The sequence below is a fragment of the Carassius carassius genome, chromosome 7 (assembly GCF_963082965.1).
Source record: "Carassius carassius chromosome 7, fCarCar2.1, whole genome shotgun sequence".
Taxonomy (NCBI): Eukaryota; Metazoa; Chordata; class Actinopteri; order Cypriniformes; family Cyprinidae; genus Carassius; species Carassius carassius.
The window spans coordinates 7,957,253-7,977,431 of NC_081761.1; the positions used below are offsets into that span (position 1 = coordinate 7,957,253).

Sequence of the window (20,179 nt, forward strand, 5' to 3'; positions counted from 1 at the left end):
TGTGAAAAATTCAAAGTGACAATTCAAAGTAAATTAGAAGTTTTCAGGTGAACACCTGAAAAATAAAAATCAATACATAGGCTATACACTCACTGGCCACTTTATTAGGTATACTTTGCTAGTACCGGGTTGGACCCCCTTTTGCCTTCACAACTGCCTTAATTCTTAGTGGAATAGATTCAACAAGGTGTTGGAAACATTCCTCAGAGATTTTGGTCCATATTGACATGATAGCATCACGCAGTTCCTGCAGATTTGTCGGCTGCACATCCATGATGTGAATCTCCCATTCCACCACATCCCAAAGCTGCTCTACTGAATTGAGATCTGGTGACTGTGGAGGTCATTTGAGTAAAGTGAACTCATTGTCATGTTCAAGAAACCAGTCTGAGATGATTTGAGCTTTGTGACATGGTGCATTATCCTGCTGGAAGTAGGCATCAGAAGACTACACTGTAGTTATAAAGGGATGGACATGGTCAGCAACAATACTCAGGTAGGCTGTGACGTTTAAACAATGCTCAATTGGTACTAAGGGGCACAAAGTTAGCCAAGAAAATATTCCCCACACCATTACACCACCACCAGCTGCCTGGAACGCTGAGACAAGGCAGGATGGATCCATACTTTCATGTTTTTATGCCAAATTCTGACCCTACCATCTGAATGTCGCAGCAGAAATCAAGAATCATCAGACTAGGCAACGTTTTTTCCAATCTTCTATTGTCCAATTTTGGTGAGCCTTTGTGAATTGTAGCCTCCGTTTCCCCTTCTTAGCTGACAGGAGCTGAACCCGGTGTGGTCTTCTGCTGCTGTAGCCCGTCTGCTTCAGGGTTCAATGTGTTGTGTGTTCAGAGATGGTATTCTGCATACCATGGTTGTAACAAGTGGTTATTTGAGTTACTGTTGCCTTTCTATCATCTTTAACTAATCTGCCCATTCTGCTCTGACCTCTGACATCAACAAGGCATTTTCATCCACACAACAGCTGCTCACTGGATATTTTCTCTTTTTCGGACCATTCTCTGTAAACCCTAGAGATGGTTGTGCATGAGAATCCCAGGAGATCAGCAGTTTTTGAAATACTCAGACCAGCCCATCTGACACCAACAACCATTCCACATTCAAAGTCGCTTGAATCCCCTTTCTTCCCTATTCTGATGCTCGCTTTAAACTTCAACAAGTCGTCTTCACCACATCTAGATGCCTAAATGCACTGAATTGCTGCCATGTGATTGGCTAATGAGCAATTTGTGTTACCAAGCAATTGAACACGTGTACTTAATAAACTGGCCAGTGAGTGTACAGTATATCAGAGTTATTTTACCATTTTTATTTTAAATTTATTCTCTGTTTTAGACAGTAAATTGTGTATTTATCATTTTAGTTTTTTTTTCAATGTTTATGTTTCCATTATTTTATTATTTTACAATTAATTAATTGAATTGAATTGAATTGATTGTATTTAATTCAATTGTATTAATTTTTACTAATGGGATATATTTTAGTACATCAGGATAAACATGAAATGAAAAAAAACGTTGCCTTGAAAGTTTACGTTTTTATAGCCTATTTTATTTTATTTTTAGTTAAATATAATAACTCTCTCTGTCACTCGTTATGTGTAAGTTTAAACAGCCAATCCTTTGAACAATTTCACTGAGACTCATGTTTGGACAACCAATAAGAAACTGGATAATGGATCAATCATGTGGATGATGTGGTCGATGATCTTTGATGTATGGCATGATTGCACGTGTGCGTAACCATTTATCCACAGTGATAAGAGAGTCATTTTCATTTTACTGTGGTACCTTTCACCTAGACTGCAGCTGTATTATCTCATCGCATTAAAACATCACATCACAGTATCAAACAATCACATATCCTTTTATGTCATGTACTATACAAAAGAAGAATAAAGTCCTTATGTACTACAATATGGCCTATAAGCTAAAAGAGATAGTTTAGGATTTCTGCTCAGGTAAATACTGAGACTCCTGAAGACAAGACAGAAAGAGCTTCTGATTGAATCAGCTGTGATTACGATGCTATTGTGTTGATGCTGCTTATCTTCAATTCTTTCCCATAACAAAACCACTGTCAGGAGGTGATCAGATTTGTACTGAGTATAAAAGCTCATGGAGCAATTCAACCAACTAACTACTGAATATTCTGCACTTAAGGATGTTTTACACAAACATAGATTAGATTCCACATCTGTACTGTGAATGTTCTGGAATTAGTCATTTTATTTTAGTAAATGTAGGCCTATCTGTTTAATGATAGAATGATAGAACTTCATGAATATTTTTTTAAATAAAAAATGTAATTACAAATAAATACATGATATTAAAATATTCAATAAATAATAGTTAACTAAATTAAATATATAATATGAAATAATATATTGAAATATATTATGAAAATAAAAATAAAGAACTAGAAATAATACAGAATAATATTCAATAGATTGCTGGCCTGTATTATATGTATATAAGACAGGAATCTGTTGAAAGATAGCATAGTGCTTCATCACCACCTTTTGGCCCTAGTTGTGGATCACAGTATGCTGGTTAGCTTATTCAAACACCATTGATCTAAGGTAGCATTTCTCATTTAATAGCAATATTATTATAATATATAAGTAAGTGAGTGAGTGACGTGACATTCAGCCAAGTATGGTGACCCATACTCAGAATTCGTGCTCTGCATTTACAGTTTTTTACAGACGCTAGGACACATTTCTCAATACTTAGGTCACTTTTGCAAAACTCTTCACACAGTTCTCCTAACCAACTTTCAGCTTGGCAAAGCAGTTCATTTCACATTCAAAATGCACTACAACTACCAAAACACTTTCTTCAGGTCTCAAATCAACTCATTCTTCCAGAACACTAGCAAAGGTTGGCAGCCGACAGACACAGTTTGTCACCCACAAAACAATGACCTAAAAAACACTAACAACGTGTAGCATTATACAATGTTTTCTTGTTTAAAACAAGGACACATCTCTGTTCATAAATCACTGCAATATATGTTACTGGAATGAATCAGACATGATGCAGAATTTGTCAATATTTTATGTCGTTTATTTATTTTTATTTTTTTGCACTGAGTAATTCCAAAATAGAAGAAATTGTATACACACCATCCACTGATACAGATACAATAGTAATGCTAATCTACTAATTGTCCAATTGTTATTATAGCATTTAATTTTAAGATTTTAAATATATTTCTTTCAAATATTACTATAGAAATGTCTTATTCAGTTTTGAAAACAGTATGTAAGCATTTGCAAATTGACTTGTACGTACAAAGAGATTTGGCAGTTGTTGTGTCAGAGTGAGAAAATAATTCATGAAATTTGAGAGATGTAATCTTTGAATGCATTTTGTGCCAAAGCAATGATAATCGATCCTCAGTTTAGCCCAAATAGACTTCTGTTGTGCTCACTGTGTGAAGAGTTTTGCAAAAGTGACCTAAGTATTGAGAAATGTGTCCTAGCATCTGTAAAAAACTGTAACCCATCCAAAGTGCACACACACAGTAGTGAACACACACAAACCATGAACACACACCCAGAGCAGTGGGCAGCAATTTATGCTGTGGCGCCCAGTTGGGGGTTCTGTGCCTTGCTCAAGGGCACCTTGGTCGTGGTATTGCCAGCCCGAGACTCAAACCCACAACCTTAGTGTTAGGAGTCAAACTCTCTAACCACTAGGCCACAATTTCCCATATATGCATTTTCTGTTACTTTAAGTACACTTTTAAAAAAGTTTCAAGGTTTGTTTGTTTGTTTTTGTTTTGTTTGTAAGTGCAGCTGTGTTGCTGTTTCTTTGTCTGTTGGTTTTTTATTTCTACTGTTGCACCAGAGCTTCAGGTTTTACCTTGCCTATTATAACCATACTTGTAATCATTAACCTTCTAATGATCATTTTGATAACCTATAGGTAACCTCTTAAGAACATAATGCATTTTCCTTCTAATTTCCATTATCAAACTATGGGACCACTAAATCGTGAATTTCAACTGACATTGTGAAGTTGTTAAAGGGTTAGTTCACCCAGATAGCAAAATTATGTAATTAATAACTTACCCTCATGTTGTTCCAAACCCGTAAGACCTCCGTTTATCTTTGGAACACAGTTTAAGATATTTTAGATTTAGTCCGAGAGCTCTCAGTCCCTCCATTGAACCTGTGTGAACGGTCTACTGTCCATGTCCAGAAAGGTATTATTGACACTGTTTTCCTAATGAATGTTGTTCAGTTGCTTTGACGCAATGTATTTTGTTTAAAGCGCTATATAAATAAAGGTGACAAAGTAGTCCATGTGACATCAGAGGGTCAGTTAGAATTTTTTGAAGCATCAAAAATACATTTTGGTCAAAAAATAGCAAAAACGACGACTTTATTCAGCATTGTCTTCTCTTCCGTGTCTGTTGTGTGAGAGAGTTCAAAACAAAGCAGTCTGGATATCCAGTTCGCGAACCAATCATTCAGTTCACCAAATCGAACTTAATCGTTTTAAACGGTTCGCATCTCTAATACGCATTAATCCACAAATGACTTAAGCTATTAACTTTTTTAATGTGGCTGACACTCCCTCTGAGTTCAAACAAACCAATATCCCGGAGTAATGCATGTACTCAAACAGTACACTGACTGAACTGCTGTGAAGAGAGAACTGAAGATGAACACCGAGCCGAGCCAGATAACGAACAAAAGACTGACTCGTTCATGAGTCAAGAACCGGTTGCATCGGTTTTCGGATCACCAGTAGTTCTTTCGGACAGTTTGATTCAATAAACGGGTTGAAGAAAACGGTTCACCGGTTCTTTTGCGCTCGACGTAATGGCGTCATTTGCGATGATTGCCCTTGATTCAAGCCTTCGGTTTACCTGGGCTCATAACATTAGCACAGAATCAGTTCAGAATCAATCAACAAAAGAATCATTTCGGTTCAGGCGCTCTGTGTGTCAGTTTGCTTCACGCTGAATCACACATGCGCAGTGTCATCAGCTCCTTGATTCTTCTTATCTGGCTCGGCTCAGTGTTCATCTTCAGTTCTCTCTTCACAGCAGTTCAGTCAGTGTACTGTTTGAGTACATGAATTACTCCGGGATATTGGTTTGTTTGAACTCAGAGGGAGTGTCAGCCACATTAAAAAAGTTAACAGCTTAAGTCAGTTGTGGATTAATGCTTATTAGAGATGCGAACCATTTAAAACGATTCAGTTCGATTTAGTGAACTGAATGATTCGTTCGCGAACCGGATATCCAGACTGCTTTGTTTTGAACTCTCTAGCAACAGACACGGAAGAGAAGACAATGCTGAATAAAGTCGTCGTTTTTGCTATTTTTGGACCAAAATGTATTTTCGATGCTTCAAAAAATTCTAACTGACCCTCTGATGTCACATGGACTGCTTTGATGATGTTTTTTTTTTACCTTTCTGGACATGGACAGTATACTGTACTCACAGCTTCAATGGAGGGACTGAGAGCTCTCGGACTAAATCTAAAGTATCTTAAACTGTGTTCCGAAGATAAATGGAGGTCTTACGGGTTTGAAACAACATGAGGGTAAGTTATTAATTACATAATTTTGCTATCTGGGTGAACTAACCCTTTAAGTGCACTATAAAGTGACCCCTAGTGACATGTCAATAAGCACTGACTGCAATCCCTGAACTGTGTTTGTAATACTATAGTCTAGCCACATAAGAATGTTGTTATAACGTTATATTCATGTAAGTATTAAAGTATTAAAATGAATATTATTCAAATCTAATGCTGTCATAATTGTTGTCAGACACAGTAAATTCATTAAATCCACATGCACTAACCTGTTTTAGCCTGTAGATAGAGACAATCTTTTCCAATTTACAAATTCAATAAAGTCTGCTCACATTCAATATAAACTACTGTCTACTAGTATTTAGAGTTTGGAACTTAATTTTACCAGTATTGTTATTTTCATCATATTTAGTAATTTTTCTATTTTGGAAACTTTTTATTTATGATTTCTGTATTTAAATAGTTTTTTTTATATATATATATATATAAGACCAGCACGCACCACCCCATCTGCCCCCTGGCCGATGTTCTTCCTGAACATCGCTCTAAACTCAGGGCTACAGAGAGGAAATGGCATAAATCAAGAAACTCTACCGACCTCAGTGTATCAGTCTCTCCTCTCTTCCTTCTCTGCAAATGTCACTGTTGTGACGCTCTGACACTCTTCCAAACTTTCTCTTCTCTTCTTAATCCGCCTCCTCCTCCATCGACTCTTACAGCTGACGACTTTGCAGTTTTCTTCACAAATAAAACAAGAACCATCAGTGACCAATTCTCCACACCGCAGATTGAGGATAACTTCACAACGACTAACGCACAGAGGGTCCACATATATACGTGTGTTTGTGTGTGTGTGCTCTTGTTTTTGTGACATATCAGGACACAACTCTGTGTAATGACATGGGTATGACTCAGGTATTACAAGGAGAGGGTGACTTATGAGGACATAACCCACGTCCCCATTTTTCAAAACGCTTATAAATCATACAGAATGAGTTTTTTTGAGAAAGTAAAATTGCACAAAGTTTCCTGTGAGGGTTAGGTGTAGGGTTGGTGAAGGGTTGCGCTCACTGTAGTTTAGCAATCGAAAAAAACTGTAATTCACTTATAGCCTACAAATAATACTTACATTTTTTAAATTCAAATTATATATCAGGCAACTCATTACAGATATTTAGGGGGAAAAATAGGAAAATATCATGTTGCTCATTATATCAACTAAACAAAAATTTCCCATTCCCTGTTCATAATGTACTGTTTATATAGTTTTCCCATCAATAATAAAACTTATCACAAATAAAATGACATCACAGACGATATATATATATATATATATATATATATATATATATATATATATATATATATATATATATATATATAACATTCTTTACACTCCATGAAGTTCTGAACTGTCTTATCTTATGTGAGGTGTACTTTGAGAGGCAGGAATTTGTGTGTGTGTGTGTGTGTGTGTGTGTGTGTGTGTGTGTGTGTGTGTGTGTGTGTGTGTGTGTTTGTGTGTGTTCAAGTGTTGGAATTCCCACACTTCATTGCGGTCATATAAAGTCATGCGAGCACCACAAAGCTCATTCTGTGTCAGTATGTCTATGAGAGTGCTTCTCTTCGGACTATTTCTGCTGCTCACTTCAGGTACAGTAAACATACAAAACCTAGACACTCATGACTGTTCATTATTATTAATCACTTCATGTCTTTGTTTGTAAACACCTAAAGCTTGAGGTGTGTAAAACATAGTTCACATCTTCATTGCTGTTCTGTGTGCTGTAAGAGATTTTTAAAAACAAGAAACAGCTTTAACCTCTTCTATCACAGAGGAATATCTAAAACTAAAGTTTACTTCTGTTTCAGGGGCACAAGGAAAACCCGGCTCATCCCGAAAGGTATGGAGGAATGTTTTTGTTCACAGTGAATGATTAACTAGTGTTTTTTTTTTTTTTTTTTACTTTTAGATGATAGAAGTATTGTTATGCAATGCCATAGTGGGTAAAATAAGTATTGAATGCATCGCCATTTTTCTCAGTAAATGTATTTCTAAAGATGCTGTCGACTTGAAATTTTCACCAGATGTCAGTAACAACCCAAGTAATCCATCCATACATACAAAGAAAACAATGCAAAACAAATAAGTTAATAAATTATGTTTAATAATACTGAAATGTATTTAATACTTTGTACAAAAGCCTTTGTTGGTAGTGACAGTTTCAAGACGCCTCCTGTATGGAGTCGCATGCATTACTCAGGTGATATTTTGGTCCATTCTTCCACACAAACATTCTTCAAATCTTGAAGGTTCTGTGGGCCTCTTCTATGAACTCTGATCTTTAGTTCTTTTTTTCTATTGGATTAAAATCAGGTGATTTGCTGTGCTATTCTAGCAGCTTTATTTCCATTCTCTGAAACCAAGTTTCTCTCTAACCAAGAGTTTCCTTGGCTGTGTTTGGGATCATTGTCTTGCTGAAATGTCCAGCCTTGTTTCATCTTCATCATCATTCATCTGGTACTGTAGGTGTAGGGACTGAACCAGTAACATTAATTTCCACTGACAAGGGGCAGGATTGCTTTCTAATTACTTATAGATTTCTGCTGGTGTCTTGGCTTTCCATGCCTTTTTGCTCCTCCTTTTCTTCAAGTGTTCAATATTTTTTCTCGATGTCATTCCATTTTATTAAACAGAACTTACTTTCTGAACTTATTTGCTTCCTTCGTTTGTATGGATTACTTGGGTTGTTACTGACTTTTAAGTCAGAAGCATCTTTAGAAATATATTTACTGAGAAAAATGGTGATGTGTTCAATACTTATTTTAAACACTGTTTGCTTTTATGTGTGTGTTATGTAGCCCATGTGTGCTGAGATGGCCGAGATCCACGCGTGTCCCATTAACGTCGCACCTGTGTGTGGCAGCGATGGGAACAGCTATGACAACGAGTGTTTACTGTGTGTGGAAAGACTGTAGGTCACATAAACGTACACACTGACAGCTGGAGTATACATTCATTACATTTTTATGAAACTATAGCATTTGTGTCTTTTTCAGGAAAACCAAATCTGACATTTTAATCACAAGAGATGGTGACTGCTGAGCTCCTGCACAAAATACATGATCATTAAGATCTGTGGCCAAAATAAAGCATCTGGAATGGAATATGTGTTTTGTTTTTTCAACACTCAAGGTCTCTCTGGCTTTAGATACGCTGTTTTATTTAGTATCATTGTTATACTATTAGTTTATTAAAGGGTTAGTTCACCCAAAAATCAAAATTATGTCATTAATAACTAACCCTCATGTCGTTCCAAACCTGTGAGACCTATATATATATGAATGAATAACATATTACACTCACTGACCTCTTTATTAGGTACACCTGTTCAATTGCTTGGTAACACAAATTGTTAATCAGCTGATCACATGGCAGCATTTAGATGTGGTGAAGACGACTTGCTGAAGTTCAAACTGAGCATCAGAATGGGGAAGAAGGGGGATTCAATGACTTTGAACGTGGAATGGTTGTTGGTGCCAGACGTGCTGGTCTGAGTATTTCAAAAACTGCTGATCTTCTGGGATTCTCACACACAACCATCTCTAGGGTTCACAGAGAATCATCAGAAAAAGAGAAAATATCCAGTGAGCGGCAGTTGTGTGTACGAAAATGCCTTGTTGATGTCAGGGTTCAACACATTGAACTCTGAAGCAGACGGGCTACAGCAGCAGAAGACCACACCAGGTGCTTCTCCTGTCAGCTAAGAACAGGAAACGGAAGCTACAATTCGCACAGGCTCACCAAAAAGGACAATAGAAGATTGGAAAAACATTGCCTGGTCTGATGAGTCTTGATTTCTGCTGTGATATTCAGATGGTAGGGTCAGAATTTGGCATAAAAACATGAAAAGTATGGATCCATCCTGCCTTGTCTCAATGGTTCGGGCTGCTGGTGGTGGTGTAATGGTGTGGGGGATATTTTCTTGGCACACTTTGGGCCCCCTAGTACCAATTGAGCATCGTTTAAACGCCACAGCTTACCTCAGACTGTTTCTTGAACATGACAATGAGTTCACTTTACTCAAATGACCTCCACAGTCACCAGATTTCAATCCATTAGAGCGGCTTTGGGATGTGGTGGAACGGGAGATTCACATCATGGATGTGCAGCCGACAAATCTGCAGGAACTGCGTGATGCTATCATGTCAATATGGACCAAAATCTCTGAGGAATGTTTCCAATGTTTCCAACACCTTGTTTAATCTATTCCATGAAGTAAGGCAGTTCTGAAGGCAAAAGGGGTTCAAATAAAGTGGCCAGCGAGTGTATATTATATTATAATAAGACATATTGTAAATAGAACCCAATATTGCACTTTGGTGTACAGGAGTTTTTTAACCAGTGTGAACTAGTAAACTGTTCTCTTTCTTTTTGAGACAGTACTCTCTCTGGATTGTGCAATCCATTATCTCAAAAGATTTACTCATAACTACTCCTTAAATGTAGCCCCTCTGGCCGAAAGTTCAGTGACTGCCTTGCTTCCAACAGAGACCAGCACAAGACAAAAAAACAGCTCTTCAAATGCATACGTAAACAAAGAAATTCCTATATTGGCTGATTACATAGTTTCAGCATTCTGAGAAAAGCATGCCCATTTTTACAAACAATATTATTTTCAAATACTCTAAATTAGTAGTTTACTTTATTTCATGAAATCAAAACTGATTGCATTGTGGGCCATTGAAGACAGATGAACATTCTGATGTCTTATTGTGTAGATTTATTAGATGATATTAAAAATCCAGAGTTTAGCATGCAGTAAATTGATGTAAATGGTTTATTTTCAAATAAATATTATTTCTATTCATCAAAATTACTAAATACTTTGTACTAAATACTATAAATATTAAGCGGCACGAATGCTTTCAATGTGCACCAAATCAGCATATTAGAATGATTCCTGAAGGATCATGTGACACTGAAAATACACCTTTGAATAAATAACGTTTTCAAATATATTAAAATGAAATTATTTTTTCACAATATTACTTTTCATGGCAGCTGATCAACAACCTCTAAACATTTACCAACATGAGTACCAATACTCTCATCGGCAGTGGCGCTTGCCTTTTCAGTTCTTTTGCATAGTCGTAAAGATAAAAACAGCCTCAAATTGTTCTTTATTTGTTTATTTAACTACATATATTCCCCCCAACCCCCACACCAAATAATATCTCAAAATATTTTCACTTAATATTCAGTGGGTCCCACTGGCTAAGTGTGAAATATTTTTCATTGCCAAATGAAACACAACTCTAAACCTGCACCAATCAAAATGATGTTCTATTAGAAAAATAACACTTCACAGGAGTGTCTAGTGATATTGTAAAACAATATTTTGTATTTAAATATGTATTTTTTTCCATTGAAATGATCATTTACTCTCCCTTAATTGGTTCCTGTACGAGTTTCTTCTGTTGAACAAAAAATAAGTTATTTTAAAGAATGTTGGTAACCAAATATTTAATGGTAGCCATAGAATTTTTTTGCATAGTGTAAATGGCTACCATCAAATATTGGGTTACCAACATTCTTTAAAATAACTTCTTTTTTGTTCAACAGAAGAAACTCGTACAGGCTTGTGACAACATGAGGGTGAGTAAATGACGGAATTATAATTTTTTGGGTGAACTATTCCTTTAATAATACTCAGAGTCTGAGTATTTACCACAGGGCACTAATGTAAAGTCAGTCTAAAAGATCAAACTACTGATGCATACATACTTCAAGAATATGTCTACACATTGAACTGTCTTCTCTTAAAAACTCTGTAAGGTGTTTTGTTTGAGTGTGCAGGTTTTAACTGTAGTACACAGTAGTCAGTTATTCCCTGAAACATAATTTTTTAGAGGCTGCTTTGCATGGAAGCTTTACAAAAAATAATGTTCATTAAGGTCTGAAACAGACAATTAACAGGCATATAATGTAAACAAATTACAATTCACCTGTTCTTTCAGTTAGTGTGCCCTTCAGAAGAATGTCTCTTTCATTCAGACGTAGTTTTTCCAATAGTGTTTTCTTTGTTGTTCATTAGGGTTGAACCAATTCAGAGTCAGATGTGCAGTTTAAAGATCTCTGAAAGGTTGCAGTGAGCTAAACGTTTCTTGTGAGCTCTAGTCTTCATGGCTTGCCGATGTCCACTGTGATTTGGGTGTAGAGCAGGTCTTTATCTATATCTATCACTTTGTAACTGAGCGATTTGATGCCATCCGTATTCATTGTCTGTCGTGTGTGAGCAATTCTCTTAAATCTATGTAACAGAGATGCAGCTTTAGCATTTCACTCAGTCTGTCTTGTATTTCTGCGTGCATGAGTGTTTGTGAAAGAGAGATTACCTCTGTGGGTTTGGCTCATTTTTCTTGTCTCTTGAGTGACGAATCATTCTACATTTACCGATGTCTCCGCTCGGCCTTGATATTTTCATGCCTCGAAATACCAGCCTTCAAAAATAATGACCCTCAAACTCTTCCATTATCTAATTGACCTTAGAATTTGTAATAAATAGTAAGGAAACGATATATTTTCCTCACCTGTTAAAGATGTCATCGTCTTCTCCTCCCCAGCCCCAGTAGTTATTGGGAAAGCCATTGATCTTTTGAAACTGCTCTTTACTCATTGCTGATACACCCCCAAAATACTGTTTATATGGCAACCTGCATTAAAAAAAAAAAACTATTTTTGAATGAAAAAATTGTCATACTGACAATCTTGATATTGCAGAATTGTTTGTGCAACAATCCCCTGGGAACTTCCTACTTACAAGTTTGAAGTTATAATTACGATATAGCGATAAATAAAAAAACTGGAGCAACTGGACGATTTTCTTATGCTAAAGGAAAATTAAGAAAACAGATACTGTAGATATTTTGTGTTGTCAATGCTTTATCTGCAAATTGAATCATGACTATGGAAATGTAGTTTTTTCATATGTAGCTTTTTAATGGGAAATGTTTTTACTATACCATTCAAGAGTTTGGGTTTATTAATTTTTCTAATCTCTATATTCACCACTTCTGCATTTATTTGAAAGTAAAAGTGAAAAAAGTGAAAGTGACATGACATTCAGCCAAGTATGGTGACCCATACTCAGAATTTGTGCTCTGCATTTAACCCATCCAAAGTGCACACACACAGAGCAGTGAACACACACACACTGTGAACACACTCCCGGAGCAGTGGGCAGCCATTTATATTGCGGCGCCCAGGGAGCAGTTGGGGGTTCGGTGCCTTGCTCAAGGGCACCTCAGTCGTGGTATTGAAGGTGGAGAGAGAACTGTACATGCACTCCCCCCACCCACAATTCCTGCCGGACCGAGACTCGAACTCACAACCTTTCGATTGCCAGTCCGACTCTCTAACCATTAGGCCACGACTTTGATAAAAACAGTAAATACTGTAAAAGATTACTACAATTCAAAATTCTATTTTAATATATTCTAAAATGTAATTTATTCCTGTGATGCAAAGCTGAATTTTCAGCATCATTACTCTTCAGTCTTCAGGGTCACATGATCCTTCAGAAATCATTCTCATATGCTGATTTACCACCCAGTTGTAAAATTCTTATTTTGATGTTATGTTCATGTTTCTGTTTTCCTATTTCCTGTTTAGTTCCTGTTTGCCTGGTTTCCTGTTGGCTTTGGTTTTTCCAGGTATTCTTGTTTTTTCTGTAGATACCCATTATCTTCACTTGAGTCTTGTTTAGTTCCTCATTAACCTGTGTATTTATTGCCCTTAGTTTCCTCAGTTCATTGTCTGGTATGGTTTTTACATTCATGGTGCTCTTTGCCTGTTCTTGGTTTGTTAAATACAGTAAAATATATATTCTGTGACATCAATAAAAAAAAGTCTTATTATAATCAGTGCTGAAAACATTTGTTCTGCTTAATATTTTTTTGAATGCATTGATGAATAGTTCAGAAAGAACAGTATTTGTCACTTTTGATCAGTTTAATGCATTCAAGTTGTCACAATCATGGTTCCTGACTCAAACTTTGTCCCTCACGTGATCTTGACATGTGCTCCTTTGTTCACGTGTCATGTTTTCAATAGGTGTGTTCAGTGTGAAGTGGTGCTGCGCAGATAGGTGTAGCAAATCAAAATAGTGTGAGAGTGATTAGAGAGCAGATGGCTACACATGCTAGATGTTCAAATAGTCCTATTTATGTTATGTCTTAGTTTCTAATCGTTTTGTACAGTAGTTGGTTTAATTTTATTCAATAAAGCTGCGCTCATCAGTGGACTAAAATTTGAAATAGCTGTATAATAATACTTATTGGAAGAGCTGCATTCCTTACACATTGAAACTCACTGAATTATCACAAGAGCTAAACTAATATTCAATCCAATCCAAGAAATATTTAGCAAATTCGGAACGATTTGATTCAAGACGATTAACAATTTGATTCTGCACTCATAAGTGCATTCTCAAGTGCTTCCCCTAAATTCTGTAAATGCTTTGTCAAGGTGCAATTTACATGGCAGCCTTTTGTTACGATTGCACACAGGAAACGAGAGATCCAATTGCAGTATTTAATGGGGAATCCAAAAATCAATCCAAAAACAGGCAAGAGGTAAAAAACAACAAAAGCAGTCCAAAAAACAAGAAAAACACTAGGGAACACGAGAAAGCCGGGTGACAGGAAACAAGGACTCCATTAAATAGAGACAGGCTGGTATATATGGACAGGTGCAAACAATGAAAGTGGAGACAGCTGAGTGCAATTAACAGGTGTGCAATTAACAGTGATGAATGGGACAAAGGCTTGTGGGAAATGTAGTGCCTGCAGTGGGGTGACTATGGGGAAGTGAGACCACTAGTGGACACCCAGGGAAACACAGGCCAGACACTGTGACACCTTTAGAGAGTGAGGGCAAAAAAAATTAACTATTAGCACAGCGAATAGCTGATTTAGTGATTTACAGTATCGGTTGTTTCCAGCTTTTTACCAGCTTCCCAACATGTAAGATTTTCTTGGGTTGTCTGTTTACTACACTACATCAGAGAGGGTTATAGGAAATTCTCATGCTCTGCATATAGAGTTTGAACAGTTGCACTGCGATCCAAATTTGATCCAAATTAACCTTAATCACTGAGCCATTTTTCTACTAACATAACAGAATATATAATACCAGTGGCATTGAATTTGCTTCCTGTTCTTCAACTTAAGATCATTTGTTTAGGTAAATATACCTTTTGAAGCAACATGAGCAGCTGTTTTGTTTAAGGTTGAACTGAGGTAGCACTAGAGCTTTCAGATACTGGTGTCACTTAACAAATATTATGTTACATATCGTATTGTATGTAGTTGGTGCTTACTCTTACCTAAAACCAAACTTGTCCATGGACACAGAGAGGTGGCGCGGCTGGCTGGAGCACTTGTAGGTGTTGCGGTCGTCCATGGGGATGATGTCTACATCACTGAAGATGAAACAGTCATAATCATACTCCTTTAGTGCCTCTACGTAACCCACATTGAGCAGTTTCGCCCTGTTGAATGTCCCCTCTCCATCCTAAACAAACATCACAAAGCACATTTGAAATTAACCTCATGACTCACACAGAAGAAAACATTTTTCTTTTTAGGAGAGATGTAAAGTTAGCATGTAAATAGATTCATTGTACACAGGTTTAATGCAAACGAGATTGCTTTGACAATGATAGGACCCTAATGATCACAGCTAAATCAGTCAATCAGCCATGCATGACCCACTTTTGTGTTATTAACACAGGGATACACACAAAACAAAATAGGCAAATAAGCATGGATTGCTTAGTCTGCATGACAGTTTGCATGCTGATTTTCCTGTGAACAGGTGGAGGAAAGGGAATGGAAATGACAAGAAAACACAGAGAGGAGTTATGTATTGATGTATAGAGACATGTATTAGATGACATGTTTAAGTGAAATTTTTAAATTATCATAATTTATAATCTTTTAGTATTTGGTGTGTCTACCTTTTGTTTTAATGGCAGCAAAACGTAAGCAAGAACAAAAACATATATATATATATATATATATATATTTTTTTTTTAAATAGATCAAAAGTGACAATAAATGGATTCCTATTTCAAATAAATACTTTTTTTATACTTTCTATTCATCAAAGTATTGTTAAGGGAATTGGGTATATGGATTCTCGAATGAGGACACTGAAGACTGAAGTAATGTCTGCTGAAATTTCAGCTTTGGCATCACAGGAATAAATTACATTTTGAAATATATTTAAATAAAAAAATAACAGTTATTTTACATTATAATAATATTCCACAATATTACCGTTTAATGTACTTTTGATCAAATAGCTGCAGCTTTAAGACACTTATTTAAAAAACATAACAAAATCTTACTGACCCCAAACCTTTAAACGGCAATATATACTGTATTTGGAACATTTTCAAATGATGTTATCCAGAATGTTTTGAGAATGTTCCAAAGTGTGTCTCGTCCTTCAGAATTCAAACAGTGACATAAGTTTGCTTACATTTGAATAGTCACCTAAAAATAGTGCAGACCTTCAAAAAAAGACCTTATAAATACATTTTCAGGTTTTGTTTTACATTAAAAACATATTTCTTCTCAGGCTGGTCTCAGACTTTTGAACTCCCCTCTACATCTAACAAAAACTGATGGACACCGAATTATAGTTTTGAATAAATCTGAACAAAGGTACGTTTACTAATGCGAGCAGCTCCTACAAGTAACAACTATTTCAAAACCCAGATTGACCATCTTTAACATAGCAGTAGTCTGTGAGGCAGATCAGACCCAATCCAGCGCTTAACATCCCAAGCTGTGTCATAAAAAGTACTTTCAACTACACAAAATTTTCCACACCCGAACAAACGGGCGTTAAATATTCTATGTCTGTGCGTGTTCTCAGGTTGCATTTCTCTTTTTCTCTTTTGTTGTTATTGCAAAGCAAAGTTCAAAGCAGTGCAATGTCAGACCAAGCATGTTGTCTAAGCAAAGCCAAGCCACCGTATTTCCATACTTCAAGGTGAAAGTCCACCCTTCAAAAGAATATGTATGTATATCTATCAATCTATCTATCTAGTTGGTAATGTAAGTTTTATTTAATGTTTTGAAAAAAGTCTCTTGTCCTCATCAAGCTGCATTTATTTGACCAAAAATACAGTAAAAGCTATAATAGTGTGAAACATTAGTACAATAAAAAAGTTTTATATTTTAATATAATAGCAATGTATTCCTGTCATGGCAAAGCTGAATTGTCAGCAGACATTCCTCAAGTCTTTAGTGTCACGTAATTCTTCAAAAATAATTTCATACTTATCAATCTATCTATCTATCCCTAGATCTGATGGAGGGTTGTGTGGTGAGATCAGGTGGGGATTTTAGCTCACTGGAATGAGCATGAATTGATATGTGTGCAAAGTGAGTGTCTCGGAGATCCAGATAGCTCTTCTCCACCCTGTGTAAGACACAGTACAAGTCCATAAATAGTTTGTGAGTAATGTACCTGTTGTATGACATAAATCCCATAATCGAGCTGTTGCCTTTTTAGGATGGGGTGAAGGTAGTGGAGCCAGTACTTCAGGTGTTCACCTCTGTTTCTGAATGGGATGATTATTGCCACTTTTTGTAGAGCCACACAATCACTGGGTTTATACCTGCCACCCATCTCCAGCTGTGGATTTTCTTTACGCACCATATCCAAATTTACAGGCTCTGAAAAGTCAACTCGCATTGGACCCACTGAAAGGGGAATGGGGAGAGAGAGTGAGCCAAAGTGGGTTTCAGAGGGTTTACAGATATGAAAGAGGAAGACTCCTCTTATGCAACAACAGTTTACTTCCTGTCTCAAACAAGACAAACTTCTTTTCCCCATTTTTTGCTCGTTTTCTAAAGCTTTGTAAGGACATGCATTACCTAACACTGGAAATTATTTCATAGACAATGATGATGTCACACTACGACGAGATAAACACACAAAGAAAATGAATGCAAATAGTCTTTAATAAATCCACACAAGGGTAAATCCAGGACAGAACCAGCATGAGACACATGTAAGGACATAGTAGACCTGACTGAAAACAGTGAACAGAACACAACTTAAGTAGGTTGGCAAATGATGATAATTAACTAGAAACACCTGAACCAAATGACATAATGAACACGTGGAAAGATAACACAGCAAACAGTCCAGGGGTGTAATACATAATAATAAAAAAGACCTTTTGTAACCTAAAGTTCATGGCTGTTAGTTTCTGTTCATCTATGTTAAATGTACAGCTAAAAAAGGCAGACATTTACATTCAAAATTTAAAGTCATTCTCTACTGGAAAAGGGAACATAAATATTTATGACTCATCCTGTAGGCCTACTACACAGATTTCATCCAATTAGATTATTTATAGAATAAGAATGTCCCTCCCACTAAAACCACCTAAAACCTATACAAGCAAGTAGATAGCAAATCACAGGTGTGATGCAAGTATAGCCTTTAAAATATAAAGCTCTTCTATCTGTCCAACACAAAGATAATTTTTTAATAGTAGACCTACAGTCAAGAAGAAAAATGAAAGAAAAATCGCCTTTTTTTTTACATCAAGCAATTTAGGAGAGTTGAGGTGAGACCATGGTCTAAGATTTTGACTCAAAAGTCCAAATACACAATGTGTGTTTTCTATGTTGGTTAAAAAAAATCCTTTTTTTTGAGTAAAATTTGTGAAACTAGCCCTAGTCTCTGGAAGTAAAGTTAACACACACACACACACAAAGTTTTCACATTTCAGTTTAACTTACCCAAAAGTGGTGAGGTCTCGGGACATGGTTCTAGTACTGGTTCCTCATCTACGTCATCTTTAATGACAGCTCCATAGAGCAGTTTATTTACTTCTGCCTCTGTTCCATTGTCATGGATGCCAAGTGCTGCTGTTCTATGAGAACTAAATATATCGGAGTCTAATTTAATTTTCCGGTAATTGGAAAATTTTGTGGGCGATTCTGTTAAATAAAAAAACAGTGCAACGACGAGGTGGACCCCGCAGAGGCAAACGACAACGACGCAGTATTTGGTGAAGAAATTGAGCAGCAACGACTCCTGCATTCTCACAAAACTACGGGCGACCACTTCATTTACGAAGAACAAAACTCTGTAAGAACAGAAACACCTCTGCCTGGTCGTTTATCAGATGACCAGGACAATCCTTTCCATGAAAACCTTTTATGATATTGATCGCGTCTGGTCACTGTAAATCGTTTTCTCGTCATTGGTGAAGAGTCTTGAGCGCAGGTCCACAGGAGTGACAGCAGTGGGCGTATCTTACTCATTTGTAACAGGATTCTAATATTATAGGAACCTAATATTATATATATCATAAGGCTGATAATGCAATAAAACAACAAACCGAAAACGTCTTTAAAAAAGAAAATAAAAAAAGTGATATTTCTATTCTATTCTAAGTGGTTAATTTATAACTCACACACAACGTAAGCCATCTTCATATATTTTGCCAAACATATAAGGCTTTACAAATCGCTCTTGTATTTGGAAATATAGAGGCCCGAGAAAGAATTTTAAAAATTGAGACACACTTTAAAATTTAGCCATTTTTATTGCATTAGCAAAACATTTGCAAACAGACTTTCTCAGAACTAACTTTTCTTAGAAGTGCCTTCAAGTAAACAGAGGTTCAGTAACATACACTGAAATATTCACTAACGTTTGACAACCTGAAAGTGTTAATATATATGTTAATGAGCTTGTTATTTTCCTATAGTACAATGCAATGACACTGAAGTTATTGTATGAAAATATACGAATCAATTAGACATGACATAGGCTACTGCATCTTGTACTGCAAATTATTAAATCCCTTACAATAAAACGGGCTTCTTTTCTCTTTCAGAACAAAAATCATACTATTTATAATAGTTAATATTTCTTCTGTTAGTTGATGTGAGTCGTTACTGTTGAGCTCTTCTCTTCTCATCAACAGCGCCCCCGTGTGTTGGTCTGCGTGACCAGCAGCACTTCCCGCTCTCTCTAACATGATTCTCGCTGTTCGCCGGTGGAATGAATGACCTGCCCAACTCAGTCCTTAGCCGACTTCAAGAAACGGCAAAACACATCTCCCTCTCTATTCTTTTTCTATTGTATCTACTTGTTTTCTTTTATTTATTTAAAAAAACGTAACCCTCTAAGACCTGCTCTCTTTTTTTTCTTTTTATTTGAAAAATGACACTCCAGCGTTATCGATTCTTTTTTCTAATCTTTCGACTTGTTTTCTTTTTATTTATTATATATTTAAAAAAAAATGCTATATGTACTGCGTTATACTAATCAAGACTTTTTGTTGGTTTTGATTGCTTCTTTTGTACTCATTTTTAAGATGCTTTGGATAAAAGCATCTGCTAAATGGCTAAATGTTATCTGCCCTTCTTCTGCACCTAGTTTCATTACTATCCTAAGCAAATATTGATTTGTCGAAGACTATAGTCATTTATTTAGCTAGTTAGCTAGCTAGTCCTGGCCATGATTTCTAAATTTCCTAAAATGTCCAGGTTTT

General features: G+C 36.3%; 2 protein-coding genes across 2 annotated transcripts; one reads left to right on the forward strand and one right to left on the reverse strand.

Moving 5' to 3' along the window:
• The first annotated feature begins 7,112 nt into the window (after window positions 1-7,112).
• LOC132143027 (probable pancreatic secretory proteinase inhibitor) lies at window positions 7,113-8,750 on the forward strand. The gene is made up of 4 exons (XM_059553193.1): window positions 7,113-7,235; window positions 7,455-7,486; window positions 8,445-8,557; window positions 8,643-8,750. The coding sequence occupies exons 1-4, from the start codon at window positions 7,154-7,156 to the stop codon at window positions 8,686-8,688; spliced, it is 273 nt and encodes a 90-aa protein (XP_059409176.1). The 5' UTR covers window positions 7,113-7,153; the 3' UTR covers window positions 8,689-8,750.
• Window positions 8,751-11,160: 2,410 nt separating this feature from the next.
• LOC132143028 (beta-1,4-galactosyltransferase 1-like) lies at window positions 11,161-18,835 on the reverse strand. The gene is made up of 7 exons (XM_059553194.1): window positions 18,414-18,835; window positions 17,128-17,363; window positions 14,972-15,159; window positions 12,177-12,299; window positions 11,982-12,086; window positions 11,397-11,896; window positions 11,161-11,352 (listed from the first exon to the last, which is right to left on the reverse strand). The coding sequence occupies exons 1-6, from the start codon at window positions 18,715-18,717 to the stop codon at window positions 11,767-11,769; spliced, it is 1,086 nt and encodes a 361-aa protein (XP_059409177.1). The 5' UTR covers window positions 18,718-18,835; the 3' UTR covers window positions 11,161-11,352; window positions 11,397-11,766.
• Between the last annotated feature and the right edge of the window lie 1,344 nt (window positions 18,836-20,179).